This window comes from Phalacrocorax carbo, chromosome 6 (assembly GCF_963921805.1).
Source record: "Phalacrocorax carbo chromosome 6, bPhaCar2.1, whole genome shotgun sequence".
Lineage (NCBI taxonomy): Eukaryota > Metazoa > Chordata > Aves > Suliformes > Phalacrocoracidae > Phalacrocorax > Phalacrocorax carbo.
This window is the reverse complement of record NC_087518.1, coordinates 56,279,206-56,298,433: the sequence shown is the minus strand read 5'-3', so window position 1 is coordinate 56,298,433 and position 19,228 is coordinate 56,279,206. Positions and strand designations below refer to the sequence as shown.

Here is a 19,228-nt window from a genome sequence, read left to right as displayed (position 1 = left end):
TGTTCATATAAAGAAGTGTGTTGCTGAAATATCCAGATGGATTTGACCTTTTGATTGCCAGTGTTTCCTCGGGAGTCTGTTTTCACAAATGTGGCATTTTAGGATCTGCAGATATTCTAAATTAATGGTCTCAACTTTAACAGGAAGGGTTTGTTTTATAATCAGCCCCGTATTACCCTAGTTACTCCAGTGATTGACAAAGAATAAAAGACCAAACAAATAACAATTAAAAAACCCTCAAAACCCCCACAAAACAAAAATGAGCAAACACATACCTAAAAAACCCAACTGAAAAAAAACACTCGTAAAGAATATTAAGCTTAGGGAAATAATTTTCTATTCAATCATGTCACTTCAAGAACAATGCAAATTTGAAAACATTTGGGGGTATTTTTCCAACTTCTTAAAGTGTATTTAAACTATAAAAATACTTTCTGAGATAAGAAAGGTTATAGCTGCAGTTCTTTGTAAAGGAATAAAATATTCATTTTGTTGAAAATTTTTACGAAAATCCATTTTGTTCCAATTCTCCAACAGGCAAATACGAATGCTCTTTTATTTACATATGCAACTTTGAAATCATTGCAAGTTAGCTATTTAGAGAACATACTTTGCTTTGGATAAGAGCAGCTAGCTTACATGTGTTGGCTGACCAATTCAAAGCGAAGCTAAACATCTGATAACCATAAATGCATACATTATTTTTTGCATGCACATTCTAATGCTATAAGCACTTGAGACAAAAAAAGTCATCCTCAAACCATAAAATAGAAATAGGACAAACTATAGAATTTTTATGTAGTATTTTTCCTCTTATTGGTTTGAGAGATGTCTACAGACGTGTGAACGTCTGTCTTGGCCGGATGGATTCAGGACACTTTAAACAGCCCCGGTAGTTTCTGAAGGGAGGTAAAAAGTATGTTGTTGTTTTGTCTGTGCTTGCAAATGGAGACTGAGGTAAGGTCCAGCATCTCCTGCTTCAAAGAAAACGGCTAAAACCTGACAGTGATGTAGACCGTTGTACCAGCCCGATGTCTCTTGCCCTGCCGTTACAATTCACAGAGGTTGTGAGCCTTTCAGAAAGCAGCAGTTTGCTTGTGTCCAGGAGAGACGCTGCAGGTGCCGCCCCTATGCTCCCTGGAGGTCCCGGCGTGCAACGCCCATCCTCTCTGGAGGACCTGGAGCACCAGAGGAAGGTTGGAGCCTTGTGAGAAATAATTCACGATCGTGTAAGGGCTCTAGTGTGCAATGCGAGGTTGCGAGCAAAAGTTAAGGTCGGTACTTTGACAGGTTCTGGACTTCTCAGCCTTGATCATGGTTTATTCATTAAGCTGTTGCGTGTGTGTTTGGGTCAACATGGTGCAGTTACTCATGTCATCTGTTGTTCAACTTTTGACTATGTCTAAGCCAGCACCGGATAACTAAACAACCATGAGGCTTTTATGGGTTTCTGTAATAAGAATAATCCAGGCACATCTGGCTTAATGAACTTGTTTGATCCTACTAGAAAAAAGGCCTCATCTTTCAGATGTATTAATAATTTTTCTCTAGGTTTTTTTTTAATCAGTGTTATAGGAGGACTTTCTTCAGTTTTACTTTTTTATGTGACATGAGTGGGGAGAGGGGAAGGGCTGCTCTGAAATAGTTCTGTGCCTGGTGAAAGACCTAGTCCTTCACTTTCCTGCAACAGTAGCTCGCTCTCACGTATCTGATCAATTTTAAATAACTGAAGAACAGGATCAAAATTTCATTTCTAAAAATAAGGTGATGGAAATAGCCTATTAAAAATACTATGTTATATTGGTGGTACAGCTGTAAGGGATTTGCAAAAATTAATTATATTACTATTGTAAAAATATCAGCATTGAAGTTAGTGCCAATGTATTTTGGTCTTGGATTCCACATATTCATCTGTCTGGTATTTTCAGAAAAAGCAATCTACTTAAAGTCTCTTTCTCTATAGAAATTTTTTCTTGCCATTATACATGCCTGACCTAGAATTCTTTATTTGGAAATTAAATGTTCATCATACAAAAATACCATGTTGTACTTGACGATACTTTTGGCTTTCTTCTTAAATCCGGAGATTCCAAGAAAACAAGCAACAGTAAGCCTCATTTTTTTTTGCCTTTATTGGGAGCTAAAGGGTACTGAAGAAGTTCAATGATGACTTACTCATAAAAAAAAAAAAAAAGTGGGAAATAGTGGAATTTCCGTTTTCATTGATATTGTTAATACCTACTGAGTCTGGAAACTCCTCTTTCAAAATGTCATCAACAAATGTTGTCAGGTTTATATTACTCCATTGTTCTGTATGATTGAGGTATGCTGTGTGTTAAGAGACTCAGGATATTTAAAAACCACTAGAGAGAATTGGTGGGAAGTTGGAGGAAACTTTCTGACGTATCAGAGCCATCATTTATTGTTAATGGTTGAGATAACTATATGAAGTTGGTCAAATTATTTGTTTTTCTGATTAAATTTCTCTCCTCCCAAAGATGGAGATCATAAGTATTCATAGTGTTATGACAGTCTGGGCAGGGAAAATGGAGTTCTTGTGGCTGCCTCAAACCACCATATTTTGCATCATTTTGAAGGTCATAAACTGGAGCCTCATGGAATTTTCTGCTTCTATAACTGGGGAGAAAATTCTGATAAGATTTTTAATGTGAGAACAAGTCCTTTTACTCCAAGGCAGAGATTTAAAGTGGTGCTAGCCACTGAGCCTCAGTAGCTCGCCTCTCATCAGGTGAGAAAGTAGAGGACTGAGGCTTCTGCAAAGTCCCCTTGCTAATTTTGCAGAAGCAAGCCAAAACTGTATTTTAGTTACTGCAGAAGGACTATCTGGGAACACATCTTTTTGGCTGCAGAGCAGCACTGTGAAAACCTGCACAGCCCCAGGGCTGGAAGTGGAGATGGTCAAGAAAGACTTTTCTAGGACTAATGAACTGCAGAATGAAGCATCTCCTACAGTTGCTGAGAAAAGAAAGGGAATGTCTTCTAAAAGCACTGGCCTAATACAGAGCTCTCTGTGGCTTGGGAATGAAATACTTCTCAGATGACTGTGCTGGTTCTTCCAGATGTGTGAGCAATTTTTAGTGTTGATGAGATTTTGCTAGTGGGATGAGAGCGCCATATGAGTGTGGACAGTTTCACGCCAAATAGGCTCCATTTTTATTCTTTCACAGAGAGTGGTTTTCAAGAAATACCTGCAGATTTTATCCTGCAGAAAGATGTCCTATAAGATGTCTCTAATCATTTTTTGACCCATCCTTCCAATGTGAAAGGGTGCTACGGAGCACTACTGAGGAGGTCAAGTGTCCTTGGGTGCTATGACCTAGTGGTTTTCCACATAGGACAACCACAGCTTTTTATTTTTTGCAAAAATGGCTTTTGCTTCCTTTTACTGATGGAGACAGGGCAAGTTTTGTACAATGGACCTTTTGGGGGAGGGCTCCTGGCATGGGCAGGAAGCTTTGGGGAGACCTGCTGGGGAAGCACTGGTGAGGGCACCCCGCCGAGGTTGCTGAATGCCCGTGGCAGGAGGTCACAGCTACCACTCCAGTGGGGGAATGCTGCTTAAACACACCCACTGAGGCCTGTCTTGCTCTCTCTCTTTCAGCACATGTCAGCAGAGTTGGTGATTTGGTCCTAGGAATACAGACTCTTAGTCATGTTTATGGACTTCACCTACATGGGGATTTTCAGTTGAATGAGTATCCCAGAAGATACCTCATGTCAAATACATCTTCCCGCCTGTAAGAGTGGGTGTCTCCACTTCCTGCCTGGATGGCAAAACACTCCATCAATGATGGGATAAAGATTAACTACAAATGAAAATCATCGGGTTTTCTCTAACTCCTTCTCTGTTTTTCCTTTCTCCAGTTGCTCTTAGGCTCCTCAGCTCCTCTTTGGGATGGAAATTTACTGTGCTTCTCTATTGGCAGTTTGGCCTATTTGGTAATTGGAGTCTTCTTGTTCTGTGAGCCGTTCCCACGTTGCACTCGTTTTTGCTCTTGTATTTTCCATTCACTTATTACTTTCCTAATAACTGCTTCTCAGGCTCCTCTCTTTAATATTTTCTTGTGTGTTTGGCTAGGCTTCTCTGCATTCTTGGTATGGCATATGATGTGCCATCACTGGAACAAGACGTCAGAGCTTTTCAGCTGCTGGGTGTGGGGTTACTCCTCCAGAACGCTTTGCTTCAGTCACCCATTTCAGCTCTCTCCGCGAGAGTTTCCACTCTGTTTATGGTGGGTCTCTGCTATAGCAGTGATTTTCTGAAATGGATGATACCTGGTGTTGTAAACAATTGCAAGTATCTTGGCTTCACTGAGACACCTTTCTCGGTCGGAGCCGCTGGAGCCTTGTGGTCTGGAGCCTCTACTCTGTCTTGCGGTTCACTGAGGCTCTCTCTTCTGTTTCTCTCTCCTGGCTGGATATATTCCCCTGTTTGCTTTAACTAAGCATCTTAAGGAATCTCACTGGTCTATATGGTCATTTGTGGCTTGGCATTTTTGTCAGTCCTGACTCTATCACGATGTTTTTTTTGCTCTGTGTGCCAGGATCTCTGAAGTTCAGTCCCATGCACCCACAGCACTCTCTTCTCTCAGCCCCTTTCCCTCACAGGTTTTTGTGTGTTGGTATTGTAAGGCAGAAAAATCCTCTCCATTCTGAATTCTTCAGAATGAAAATTGATGTTAATTATCTCTTTAGTTTGCTTGTAGAAGATTAGAAGGGATAGAATTAGTCTAAAAGCTCATCAACTATGCTCTTTAAAGGCATTTCCAGATTTTTGACATATTCAAAACTGGAGAACATTACTTCTCATTAATTCCCTCTATCAGAAGGTAACAGCCATAAGTAGAGAGAGAAGGGAGACGCTGGTCGTTACAATTTCTTTCACTTTCTATGAAGAATAGGCATGTCTAATGGTTTCAGACCTGGGGTCCCCCTTTCTTCAATTTTAGCCAGTTGTTATCAAAGACATGCTATAATCCTTTCCATTTCTTGTATTTCTTAATCATATGTGACAGCTTAGTAACTTTCTTTAACCAGAGCAATGTGTTAAACTTTTTTTGGCTGCCACAGAAAGAATTCTAAATAAATATTTTGCTGAACTAGGTTCCAGCAGTTTTGGTATGTAGCCTAACACCATATATTGTGGTGTGCAGGGAAAATCAGTTCTCCAAAGGGAACTGAATAGCAGCGTGGATCTTCTGCCAAATATTCCTAATTCTGGGACTGTACCAGGAAACTTGTATGGGTCCCGTTCTGCTGCTGCTAAAGTCAAAGGTAAAGCTCCTACTGACTGCAGTGGGATGAGGCTCAGGCTCCAACACTCGGTCCTCACCTTCCCGCTTCACACATTTTCCTTCGAAGTCTTATTCTTTTTTTAAATTTATTTTTAGGCTCTGGAAATATACTAACCATTGCTTTCTCCTGTACATTTAGTGGAAGGAGAATCACAGATAGGAACCATTTTCCTTGTCTCTTATACCGTTTAAGAGTGGCTCCTGTTCTGTGCCCCAAAGCGAGGCTGGAACTCAGCAGCTGTAATCTGGAGTGACAGATGAGCGAGTCAGATCATGAAAGGAAGGAAAAAAGCTGCTGGAAAAGGAGAAAACAAACAGAAGAAGAGCTTGCAATCATGTCAGAAAAGCAAGAAGTGATATCTCAAAAGAACTAATTTTGTGTTTCAGTAATCACTGGGTTTACTTGGAGAGATAAGAGAAAATCGGGGACAGGCCGTGGTCAAGCAGGAGATAGCACAGAAAAATGGGATCTCAGGCCATTTACCATAGGAAATGAAACTCCAGCATCACTGTGTTGCAATGAGTGCTAACATATTTGGAGGTTGACCACGTCTTTTGGTGTGCGTAAGTATGCAGATGGCTATATATAGCTCTGGAAATAAACACGTAATCTGATAGCTTTAAACATAGTAGGTTTTGCATATAAGGCTGTAAGAACACTTGGAAGAAGCAAGCGTAAGAATAAAACTAATACTGATTAGTGCCACGAAGCTTAAGAGATTTGGAGCTGATGTAAAACACAAGGCGACGGGCAACAAGTTGGGGACTGCTGGACTATTTCCGACAGTGCCACACACTCACCGTCTGACATAGGGGAAATCATTTGATTGCCTTGTGCTTTTTCACTTGCTTTCTTCATTTGCATTAGATGCACATTCCCTGAGCAAATTAGATGCTCAAGTGCAAGAGCTGCCAGGCAGAAAGACACAGGGGAGGGAACACGGAGCATCCCTTGCACATTCCTAACCCATTTGTGGACACGTGGCTCAGAGACGTGTGAGCTGTGTGCGGTAGGGAATGGAAAGGCACAGGTAATCCTTCCCCTGCCCTGTGCCTCCCCACTGCCTGGCCAGCCCCTGGGCTCCTTACACAAGAACGTGACCCTGCCTAAATGGCCTGAAGGCAAAGTTCAAACCACAGCAGGGGCTGTAACAAGGACCTCAAGAGCAAAGTGCCAAACGGCAGCGAAGTGTCCTACTTTGTGAACTTAATTTTGCAGTTCTGAATATAGAAAACTGAACAACAAATGCTATTTTTTAAACTTTATAACGTTATAAGTCACTGCATAATCAGGGTCAACAAAGCTTTAGTTACACCCTGTACGTGCAGCTGGCAAGAATCTCAAGTTGTGCCGCCCTCAGTGCAAATGCTGCTGGAAAGGGAGATCTTGGCAATTAATGCCCCCAGCCCATCTCACCCTATGCTGCAGAATGGCTCCTGTACTTGTTGATATACCCTGAAATAAGGGCAGGATTTACCCAGCGTCACTCTTGGGGCAGAATTCTTTCTACAACAGCCCTAATGCTGATGTTAAAGGGTTCATAAATCAACTATATGTCTACTGCATACAAGACATCTTATTTAAGGGATTGACAGATTTCATAGAATGGCACCAAACCATTCCAAACCCAACATGTAATGCAGACATTTTAGTTCATCTTAATGCTAATGAACAAAAACTAAAAGAAAATATAACACTGCAGTTGTTGGAAGCCATTCAAGTGTGGTTTAAACCAGAAATGCTGACAAAGACTTTATTTCAGCAGTGTCCAACACCTCCCTGGGCAGGCACCACGTTCTCTTGGGTGAACAAATAGATTTTCATGTTCCGATGTCACTTTGTTATTGCAGGAAACATAGACAAGGAGACAAAATGTCATCAGCTTTTACTTTTGGCTTTCAAAAAGTGAAGAGAATAGGAAATTCTCTGGTAGCCAGTGAGGCTGTATAGATTGGGGATGATTCAAGGTATTGAAAATGAATTTGAGTGTGAAACGAAACATTAAAACACTTAGGTGCGTTGCCTGAGTCCCTGTAGCTTTGGCTTCTGTTATCCCCAAGAAAATTCACTGTTCTAGGCTTGCCCTTTGTTGCCTCACAGTTCCACCCCCCCCCCCCCCCCCGTTTTTCTGCCTGTTCCTAGCTACCTGAATCACCCAGAAAAGGCCTTTTCAGCTGAGTGGAGCATCCTCAGCAATAACAATATAAAATCCTTATCTCGTACAACCTTTCTTATAATTTCTCTTCTTTCCTGCTGTTCGCTAACACGTTTGGTTTTACTTCGCATCACCTTTCTCCATCTTACCTACAACTTGAAGGTCTTTGCTGCGGGTCTGATATGAAATCTTTGTTCTTGTAATACCCGGCAAGAGCCAAATACCACAATCCTAACTCACATCAAATTTCTGCTTAGGTCGATGGAAGTTTTGCTCAAGTACGGCTGCAGGATTTGACCACAGGTTAGCTGTATAGTGCGTATTGCAACGTCTGGTATTGTTTAATTTGACCTTGTTTGTTTTGAGAGACAGTTTGCATAAAGATGTCTTATGGGATAAGCAGTAATAGAAAGCGTTACTGGGACGAGGTAAGAAAACTGGAAATTAAAGCTAAAAAGACCTTTGTTTCTTTAGGAAGAAGACAGGGAAGGGTGTCGTATTTCTCTTGGCATTATAATACTACCAAATTACAACTGCTTGTCAAACATTTTCCAGAGGGAGGATTGCTGGACCCCACTCCAATTATACTCGGGATGCAAAACCTCCAGCACGCTCAGCTTTTTCTCTTTATACCATTTCACCATCTCCCTTCCCTCCCCCCCGCTTTCTCCATCCCCGCATTTTAATTTAACTTGCCGCCTCCTGCCAAGCCTTCCCGCCTGAAGCCCGGCGGGGTCCGCAGGCGCTCCTCGCCCGTCGGAAGCGCTAAAGGGCATCACCTGTTCGCACCTTCGCCGTCCCTCCGGCCGCCCTCCCGCTCCTCATCCCTCCCTCCCGGGGCCCGGCTCGGCACCGGAGGAGGGGGGACCCGCGTGGGGCAGCTCCCACCACGCGTGGCCGGGGTCCGGCCCGCCCCGGGGGCCGTGTTTGCTGATGTAATCGCCAAGCAGCCAGCGCTGAAATCTAACACCGCGGCGGGCGGGGAGGACCGCCGGTGCCGGGGCAGGCGGCTGCAGCACCGCTCCGCCGCCGCCGGACTCCGCGGGGCTCCCCCCGGTGCCCCCCCCGCAGCCCCCCGGGACCGCCCCCGGGCTTGCGCCGAGCTCGGCGGAGACCTCGGGGGTTTCATGGACAGGACCTGAGGCGGCGGCGGCGCGGCGCTGGGCTCCGGCTTTCCCTCGGATCTCCCGCTGCCCGGGCAAATGCATACAAATGCATTTGGGAGCCGAGAGGACAAGGCGAGGACGCATCTCTCCCGCGGCACGAACGTAAGCGGGAGCCGGGGAGGCGCGACGGGGCGCACCGCGCTGCCGCCCCGCCGCGGGGCGAAGGGGGGGGGCAGAGGACGGCGACCCCGGTGGGCTGTCCCCCAGACCCCGGTGGGCTGTGTCCCCCCCCCCCCCCCCCCCCAAACACCAGCCGTAACCCCGCGAGGTCCCGGTGCCCCCGGAGGAGCGGCGGGGGCTGCGGGGTGCCGGCTCCCCGGAGGGAGCCCGCCCGGGCGTCTCTCCCCTCCGCACGCCCCTGACCCCTTCCAGGCGCTTTCCCTTATCTCTCCTCTCCCTCTTGCTTTCCTGGATGTTCCCGGTGCCGTCCAGCATCCTCGTGTCATCCTTCCCACGCCCCGGCTCTGGGGCGCCCGGCCTGGGGAGGGTTAGGCGGGTGTGTGGCCCCCCGAGGAGCGGGGGCAACCCAGTACACCCCAGTCTGCTCCCCGAGGGGGAAGACACGGGTCTGGGGCAGAGTGTGCCTCTGCACCCAGATGTAACCTGGCTCCTCGTCCTCCCTTTTGGTACCTCGCTGTTAAAACAGAGCAAACAAACAAAACCTGCAGAACTTACGTTTAAGAGCTGAGGCTACTCTCTTAATAACAGAGATGGCTGGACGAGGTGCCCTGTGTTTACTTGCTTCAGCGGTAGGCTGAGCTATTTCTAATGCATCATCATCTGCAATGCGAAGGTAGAGCTCCGCTTTCCTTTATAGTTTGCCTAAAAGCAGCCTAGGCAAGATGATTGTGAATTTTTGATAGTAGTAATGATATTCTAGAGGTTATTAGTATGTGTCTGCTTTAGTAAAGTGCTTATTTTATTCTGGCTGTGGCTTAAATTAAGTTCACTGAGAGCTCTGAGCAGGACAGAGAAGGATTTGTCATGTGTTGTCGTGAGGATTATGCTCCTAAAGTGTGCCTGGTGTATAGTCTGGATGCGCTTGAATGCTTATGAGCCGTTATGTGGCTGCCTGAAGGTGGCCTTCCCGGGAGATCTGTGTATTTAATGCCTCTGTCTGTGGGACTTCTTCAGGAATTGTCTGAGTGCAATTTAAAAAGGGGGTTTATCTGATACCTGTGCAGGGATATTGCTGATATAGAAACAAACTGAATTATAGTGAAGTAGTACAGTAGCAGAGATGCAGTTTATCCGAGTTCAAAATCGGAGATAGCGTCAGAATATGTATCCATATGCTTCTATCTTGTTTACCTAATTTATGTGACTAGAGAGAAAGCAGCCTGGTTGCTTGCCTGGGTTAAGAAACCAGAATTCTGGTTTCCTTAAGGATCAGGTTTCCTTAGCATATATCAAACCAATCAATCCCTGGCAACCTAGACCACCTTTTTGTGGAAGTGCCATTAAATCAGACCTGCTACCTGTATAGGGCTCTCTCTGCAGGTTCAATAAATAAAACTCCTCCAGCTGCATGACTCTGAAATCTCTTGCCAAATTTGTTGATGGAATATTTAATTTTAAAACCTGCACAAGCTTGTGTTACCCTTGTCACTTGCAAGCACTGAGTTGCAGAGCATTTGAAGAGCAATTTACAAAACATAGAAAGACAAACCCTGAGAGGAGAGAGTATTTTGCAGGAGTTGGAATTTGAGCTGCATACTTTTGTCTTAATACAGAAGAAAACAGTTTACGCTAGCTAGGCAAGAAAACTAGTGTAAGAAATCAGGGATGTACTCATAAACCTGTTATAAAAGCACATTTTAAAATTAATTTTTCTCCTTTTAGAAATACTAACAGTGCTGACTGTTCTTCTGGATGTGGTAGTTTGTCACCTTAAGCCAAATGCTGTCCAGAGAATGTCTGGGCCACCAGGCAGGGAGTTTCCTTTCTCTGAACCACAGCAGTGCTGTAGGACTCCTCAGGCCACTGCTCCTCAGAAGGAAAGACCAATATACCTTTTGATCCTCTGCCTCTCACCTTACCTTGTATGTCTCCCTTTTTCCCTTCTTTCAAATGGTGAACTTGCGGCAAAGGAGTTGGGAGCTTCCCCCTTGCTGGTTGGGTGCACAGTGGCATCCGCGCCCAAAGGGCATGTGACTGTCACCCAGGAGAGGCTTTGGAGGCTGTCGTGTCCCCTCAAGCCATGTTGATAGTAGGTCTCTTAAAACTTGGGAAGCAGCACTGGACCTGCTGGCTAATCTAATTGTAGCAGCAAAGGAGGATATCTTTCTTCTTGGGTCTTGAAAGATAAGGTTTTTAACAGCTTGGGGTCCTTGAGAGGCCCAGGGCATCTCTGTCTAGAAGGTGCTATCGCCTTTCCCAAAGCTGCCCTCAGGCCTGATGGACACAAGCTGGGCCATTGTCCTCAGAGGAGATCCAACAGAGCAATGCTGTGGGGCAGGTGCTAGTTTTTAAACCATTGTCACTGGTGAGCGCAGGGTTGAATGCATCTGTCCCAGTTACACTGGGAACACAGGTGTTCCTGCCTGCTCTGGCAGCCAGTTAGTGGTATTTCTTCCTTTAAACTTGAGGTTTGGGAAACTAGCTGGAATGAAGAGGATACTGCTGTGCACTGACCAAAGCCAAGCTCTGAACGCTGCCGAACAGTCTTCAGAGGGTGGATTTTTTTCATTGTTGCTTGCCACAACTTGCTTTGAAGCTTATCGGTTTCCTCATCCATCTCTCACCCCAAATGGGAAAAAATAAACACCGATAGTCGCTGTCCACTCGTAGGAAGGAACAAACAGCCACAAGATGTCAAAGATTACCAGAAGGATAATCTCTGTTTTAAGCGGTAGAAGAGCTCAATCACATGCGATAGAGCCTTCCTCCAAACAACTATATAGTTGCCCTCAGCTTGTGCTTGCATGTAAAGGAGGAGAGAGGATGAAAAAGTAGGAGGAGGGGAGGAAGCTCAAGAGATACCTAGACTCTAGGACAGGACATAGCCAAGGGGTATTGGAACGGCTTCATGTGTGATGTTAAAGGGGGAAAATAGCCAGCGCTGGAGTCTTCCCTGTCACATGCTTTTGCATTTTTCTATTTTCATGTCCCAAGAGAGCAAGTCTCCCCAAGAGCTGTGGGCTCAGCTAAGGCATGTGTGGTCTGGGGTATCTGCACGCTGCTTGCTTTGTTCCTCACAGCTATGGCAGACAATGGATCAAGCCACGTGGGCATGACACAGCAGGGAGCCTGGTGGTGTAGTGGCAGTGCTGGTGTGAGAATGGAGACTGAGAACTGGCTTCTCTGCAGCTTAAAAGCTGCAAATGCAAAGAGTGAGTAATGATGTTGACCAAGAAGGGAGGGTTTGCACAAATGGATTCTCTTGGGAAGACAGAATTCAATTTTTTTTTAATCTTTGGCTATGGAGGGCTCCCTTGTACAACTTCACTTTCGGTTGCACGTGGTTTCATTTACAGAATGTTTCAGTTGTGAAAAAAGGTGGAAGAAAGGCTAACTTTTCCCACGGATTAGAGGACCTCCAGCCCTATGGTTGCCTCTGGTCCCTGTTTTTTCTCTTAGCTGATCACTCATCTGTTCTTGACATTAGCTGGAGAGCACTGCGTATAACAGACATTTGTCTTTACCTCTCACTAAATGTTTCTGTATATCCAGTTACATCCGTGTAATTTACAGCCTTGGGAGCATTTTGGAATTTCTTGCCTTCCTACAACATTTGCTGGGAGGTGACAGAGGCAGATACCTGACACACGGCTTGTCCCTGGCTGATGTTGTGGAAGAGGCTGTTGTAATGTTAAGAGGAGTCACCTTTGCATTTTGGGCTCTGGGGACCTTTGAGCATCCTGACTTTGGAGTTAACTAAAATGCTGTATGCTATTTTTTAAATTGCAAATCTATTTTGTGCCCACAGAAGTTAAAGATTTGTCCTGAGTTTTAGCTGATACAGCGCAATGCATGGATCTTCTTCCTAACACAGCTATCTCTTGTCACTGAGCTTCTCATTAGATCGCAAGATGAAGCATTGTGTGGCACAAACTATGAACTTGAATTCTGGTCGTTGGAGCTGGAAAAAAGCCCAAAGCGCGTGTCCCGTAACGACCTGCTCTTTGGTCAACAGTCATTTAGTTTTTTTGCAGGAGTGGCAGAACTGTTCCAGTAGACATTTCATGGCTGTAGCAGGAGAAGGCCTGAAGAAAGGAATAGCTAGGGACTGCAGTGGTTAATTAAAGAATGTGCCCTTACAAGCACGTTGGGATTTGTAAGGCGTAGTTTCCACCCCACTCCCCTTCTGTGATCAGAACTGGAGCAATGGCGCATATTTTTAGTATCCTGTACATTCTGTGCATTTTCTTCTAAAAAACCATGATGTATCTACAGTTTTATGATGGCAATACCAATGACAAAACAGTACCATTATCATGGCTTACTGTTCCTTAAATTATTTATTGGTTCTGACTGTCAAAACGTAGGCTCTCACAATATTCAAATCCACATGTAGGTGTATAACCAATGGACCTAACTTTGTCCAAGATCCAGCCCACTTAGTCGCTTTGAAAACTTTGAGCAGATGTTTGGAAACAGGAGGCTCTGTAAGGTATATCATAGCAGGAAAAATATGTTTAGTCTAATTTTATAAAGCTTCTCTTCCTTGCCCCTGTAATTTGAAATCCTGTTTAAATAAGTGTTTTTCCTGAAAAATCAGTGTGGCAATTTGTGAATACAGTCCAGGCTGCTGATCAGGTGGGAAAGGAAAGGAGAGCAGAGAGGTTTGCCAGCTGCGGAGTGGGTGGTGGTGGTGGCTAGTGCAGTTTTTTAATTAGTGTTTGAACCAACACACCTGTAAGCAATGGGAGTTGGTTGGGTCTGTAATGTTTCTTTTCTCCTCCCAGCATTTGCCTCAGGTGTTTTTCCTCATAACAGGATTTGGGGAAAGGCTCGGCCAGTGGGCTGTGGTTGCCAAGTGTCTATCAAGGGCTGGGCTTGGGGAGGAGGCAGCTGAGAACTACCTGCTGCTTGGGGTGGGCTGGGGAGGGGGCCTGCAAGAAGCAGTGGCACCAGCTGTGAGGTACCCCCTTCCCCTAAGGGGGACTTGGCTTGAAAACTGGGGTGAAACCCCACAGTAAATGCCGAAGTGGAAGAGGAGTAAGTAACCAAACCCATCCCCTGCTAGTTTAATGGATTTTGTCTCTTTTTTCCCACTTTGCTTCACTGAAAAATTTCATAAAACCAGATTTTTGTTCTGTGATTTTCATGTACTTGGATGTTTCTGGAATGTTTGAATTGCAAACCCTTGAAAGGAATATTAAGATTTTTCACTAAATACTCCTATATATATGTGTGTATGTACATACATATATAAAAATAAATATCTAAATCATGCTATGATTTTTTGTCGTTGTAGCATTACTAATATTTGCTTTATGCGTACAGTATCCTCTGAGCTGAAGGCAACCTGGCAGTGAACGCTCAGTGGAAGGAACATGTCTGTCATTGCTGTTTGAGCCATACCTTCCTGTAGAAAGTGGCAGGGTTTTCTTCCTGCACTATTTTTTTGCTGTGCAAACCTGACTAATTAGCTGGCAAAGTTACATCACATGAAGTTACAGGTGTTTGGTAGCAACTGTGGTACTTTCAAACACTGTTTATTCCAGATACTCAAGTGCTCTCTGGCACTGTCCAGCAAACACTTTTAGCCAATCTAGTATTTCATATTAAGAAAAATCAATGAGGTTACATAGCTTAATGAGCAAGAGGGGTGAGCTGTGACTTGAGCATGAGTTGAGTAGTTAGTATCAGAACTATATTTCTGATATTTTAGAAATATTTCTTCTTAGAACTAAATAGATATAGGTTACTATTATTGTTACATACATCTGTTTCTGTGCCTGGATGTTCCACATTAACAGAAAATAGGCTATGATACGTAACAGTGCTGCAGTCTGAGCATGAAGTTTTAAGTCAAAATGTGATGGGACTTTTTTAACTTTGAAGAGCAAGTCAAAATTTTATAATATAGGAACAAGCATGACATTTTCATTTATGGTAAAGTTATGTGATACAGTGACAAGACTGATAGGTCAGAGTATCTAATGATCTCTACAGGCATTAACTTGTCATTTATTTTAAGGTTTCCTTCAGTAACATTGTGGGTTTTTTTTTCTTCTTTCCAGGAAGAAATTTACTACATAGCAGCATTCATATTTGAAGGCTGCTGCAAGAAAATATAAACCAGATGCACTTACTTTATTAATATAAGCCAGTGTAAAATATATGTACTATATATGAGGGCATACATAATCCTTGATCTTTGTATAAAACGCCTTCTCAGCATCAGTGGAAAGTTGTACAACGTGATGGCTTTGATCCAGGACTTGCTGAAGTCAGTGGTATCCTGCCATTGACTTTGGATGTTGGATCAAGCTTCTAATTCCTTGGAGTTCTAAAACTGTAGATGTTTTCTCACATGTTCTTTTCTTTCTTTGCCTTTTAGGAAAACTCTCCTTTTTATTACAATATGTATAGCTGTGGGTGTTGCACAAGTACCCAAACAAGGTGAGAATGCTCTTTTTTCGTGATGGGATATTTTATAATCTGTTACTAGATGAAGAGAGGAGATGGCTGTTGTTACTGGTGACCTTAGGTTCAGTTCCTTAATGGTGATTTAAAGAAAATACCAGCTAGAGCATAATGAGACCAAAAGTTTAAAGCAACCAGTTTGGAAAAGATGACCTTTTGAAAATTACTCAGATTTTCTGTCTATGAAATTGCTTACATATTTAAGCAAGCTCTTCATAAAAGAGAAGTCTTGTACAGTGAAAAGGCTTTGATTGTGTCCCCGCTGCAAGTGGGTGTCCTTGGGGGTGGGAAGCTATGACTGAGTTACCTTTGCACTTAGGGCTGTGCAAGCAAACCACTGCATATAGTAAAGGCTTAGTTTAGGCTGGCATCATTAAAGCAAAAAGTGAAATTGTGTATTCATTTGGTTTTACATTCAGATGCAGATGTTAGTGAGGAAATAGGGTTGTCTTGTTTTTAGTTCCTTTTTCAGTCTGCCAGCTGTTGTAACTGCACCAGATGTACAGCTTGCACTAGAGACCGCTGTGGGAATATTAACGTCCCAAAGTGGTGGAGGTAACATGCCATTTAGTAATTTCCCACCTGCCAGGAGAGTGGCAGCATCAGTTCTCTGCCGTGTTCCTTCACCGTACAGGTGAAGCCAGAAACAGATCGTCCTTGGCTGGTAAGTATGTTAACTGCAAATACTCAGCTGAATACAAACAGCTGGGCTGCGCGGTTAAGACAAGACTCATTCCTGATAATGTTTTGTTAGAGCCCTGTGGGATATCTCAGCAGCCTCCCACCATTATTCTCACCAATGCCTTTTTTCTTTCCATCATTCCCTGTGACTGGCAAAGCTTGATTTTTTTTTTTTATTTTTTTTTTCCTCCAGTTGTGTTTTTTTAATTCCCCCCTCCATTCTCTTTGTAGTTTTGCCTTACATTAGTTGCTCGTTGTTTGCCTGGTAAGATTAGTTGTTGATTTTTCGCATTCAGCTCAGTGGGGACGTGTGCTTTTGTGATGAGGGGACTTTCCTGTATTTTTCTAGTAGCTGAGCCAAGTCCTCATCAGAGGAGGGGCAGCACCCGTAGACGTGCGTGGCCTGTCCTCCAGGCCCGAGGGGACGGAAAGGGAAGAGGCTGTTTCAAGGAGGCATTTTGCACTTCTCAGGTGTAGCAGGAGCAGGTGAGGGATGACAGAGAGGTATGCAGTGATGTTTCAAGTTGTCTTCATTCCTCCAGCCCACCCTCCTCCGCAAAGAAATAAACAGTTTCTCTCACTTCTCATGTGCCTCAGCCTGAAAATTGCTTTTGTAACAGAACTTCAGGTGAGGACCGTGGAGGCTACAGGACTGGGGGTGGCAGCAGCGTGGGGAGCAGGCATAGTCTGAGGCTTATTTGCCTCTCTGCTGAAAGTACCTCCGAACACAGAGCTTTGCAGAAATGGCGTAAAGCCTCCAGTCTTGACATGCTTGGATTTGATTGTTTTTTTAATTTGTCACCAGCAGATGAAAGAACTTTCCTATACTTTTTTTAATTGCTCAACAGCATTTCTAGACAGCCATATGAGAAACCCTACTGAAAGGAAACTCCCCTCCAGATGCCATGCAAACTCCATGCACAGTCACCATACATGGCTTTATTTTCTTCAAGTCCTTGCTTGGGATCAAAATGATGCATTGAACCTTGATGCAACTTTCTGCCCATGGGTGAATTTGGTCCCTCGTGCACTTTATTTGCACAGTGTGTAAGTAGGGTTGCAAAAAGCAGTTCAGAGAACAGACTGAGGAAACCACCTCAAAAAAAGAGCAGCTCAAGTGCATCCTTCAATCTCAGTATGTAACGTGCAGAGCTAGCACTATTCCATTTGCAGTGCTTAGAGTTTGTCCAGGAACAGGATTGTCTGCCCATTAGGAATATGTTAACGCTTACATTGTTATTAAAACTTTCTTGGCAGTTGTATTTTGAAAAAGAGTATTCTGCCAAATATGAAGATGCTAGCTAGAGTAATTAACATTCCTTCCCTCCTGAGCTGATGGGACAGCCTGTGCATGCTTGATCAGAGAAGCTCTGCCTTGTTCATTTCGGTAGGCTGCTATCAATTGGGTTCAGTGAAATATATGTAAAGATGCAGCCTCAGCCTTTAGGAATAGTACTCTGAGTGTGGCTCAAGGACATGCAGAATCAATGTATCTGGTTGGCTTTCCTATGCCAGTCACTTGGCCTGGTGTCTGGAAGAGCACTGGTTGCAGCCAGGTATCTTAATTTACCCAACTGTGGATGCAGCGTCACCTAGGAAAGGGGCAACTTGATGAGGAATTACTCTCAGTGCTGGTGGAGCTGGCTGATGAATGACCCTTGTCTCTCCCTCACCCATACTGGTAAAGGGAAAGTGAGTAAAGTGTATAGTCGGATCGCTCAAATGGAGAGAGCACCCCAAACGTCCTGCCTTCGGAGCAGTCGTGAGTATGGAGGAATGTGGAAAATGAACAAGAGAGACTGAACGAATAGGGGTGTGGAACAATCAAATAGGTGAATCCCCTCATCCTTCCCCAATCCCTTTTTGGGATATTTTTTTTTTTGTGCCACAAGAGGGTCGGAAGATTTTTTTGCCAAAGCCCGTGTTAGGTTTTCCCTCCCCTTGGGATGCAGTAAGGTTGTGAATTTTTCAAGTTCTCCTAGAAGGCGGAAGGAAAGCACCAAAAATCCAAAACAACTTTTCCTTCAAGAAGATGAGCCATTACAAATTGTGGGACTAATGGGTTAAGTGAACAGTAAGTGAAGACAGATGTTGTGCAGACATGGGTAAACAAAGAAAACTGACTACTGATAGGTAAAGAAAATAGTGGTTGTCATGCTGGGAGGAAGAGTTGAGAGGGTTGCCTGCTCCCAAAGCCCTGTGTACTGCCAAGAGCTTCTGAAAGCCTTAAAATAAAATAAAAATACATGTTGGACCAGAAATGAAGCGACTGGCCAAAAATGCTTGGAACAGCCTTTTGGCTTGATGGTGGTTTAACAGGCAGCAAGTCAGCAAGGAATAATTAGTTGATACTTAATCTTTTGCTGTCATTTTTTCACACAGCATTTATTTGTGTTTAGCTTTCTCAGGACCTGTCGTTTGCAGAAATCTGTTTGCAGGATGTGGAGAATATGTCTTATTTCTCATCGTGCTCTCAGATGATTTTTCCTTTTTTAATAACTTTCAAACAACGTGCTGCTTTCAAATCAGAACTACTAAAATTCTGGTAATTTTGCTTGCAGATTGAGATTTAGGAACAGTATTCTTGAATGTAATTTTTAAATTGACTGTTTTAAGCCAGTTTAAGCTTTTTGGTTTATACTTCAATTTACAATACTTTGGACAGGTCACGTGCATTGTTATGTTTAAATACAAATATATAATTACATATATTTAAAATACAAGTACTTGCCAAATATTTCCGGTTAGGATGTAATATTTAGGCACAACCTTAGGTTAGGTTATTAGCTATTCTCTTCTGTGCAGTCAGCTGGCCCAGCCAGTGCACAGGAGTGTGGGAGCGGTGTCTCCAGCCTTGGGGTGGTATTTGCAAGCATAAGACCTTTGCATTGCCCAGAGCTCAGGACCTGTGTTTCTTCTTAGCCTTCGCAAGGGCTATACAAGTACAATTTTCTCCTCCAGCTACAGGCAGACCATGCAGGACCGGGGTCCTGGGAAAGTGTGGTGGTTCATTAGCCAGATGCATTGTGCTTCGAAGCTCTACTATAACCTGACCTCTGTTATCAGTCTGACAGATAAAAATACAGCCATAGTAAATTAATTGCTCTGAGGCAAAACATCTTGAGAAACTGGCGCACACATGACTTTCTGCAAAGATATGCTTTCTCTATACCTCTCTCTGCACTGGCTACCTGCCAGGGTAATCTTGGCATGTCCATGAATCTCAAACGTGACTAGAAACACTACAAGGTGTGTAATTAATTTTCAAGATGTACAGTGCATTCAGGTTGGTGCTTTTGGTTCCAATTTATAAACC

At 43.9% G+C, this 19,228-nt stretch overlaps 1 protein-coding gene across 2 annotated transcripts in view; it reads left to right on the top strand.

Annotated features, from left to right (window-relative positions):
* The first annotated feature begins 8,417 nt into the window (after window positions 1-8,417).
* COL24A1 (collagen type XXIV alpha 1 chain) overlaps window positions 8,418-19,228 on the top strand; it is a 149,964-nt gene continuing 139,153 nt past the window's right edge. The window contains exons 1-2 of one of the 2 annotated variants that reach the window (XM_064455448.1): window positions 8,418-8,739; window positions 15,146-15,207. In XM_064455448.1, the coding sequence (XP_064311518.1) occupies window positions 8,684-8,739; window positions 15,146-15,207 (118 nt within the window). In that variant the 5' untranslated portion in view covers window positions 8,418-8,683. The remainder of the gene's footprint in view (window positions 8,740-15,145; window positions 15,208-19,228) is intronic. The other variant, XM_064455447.1, reaches the window with a different exon arrangement.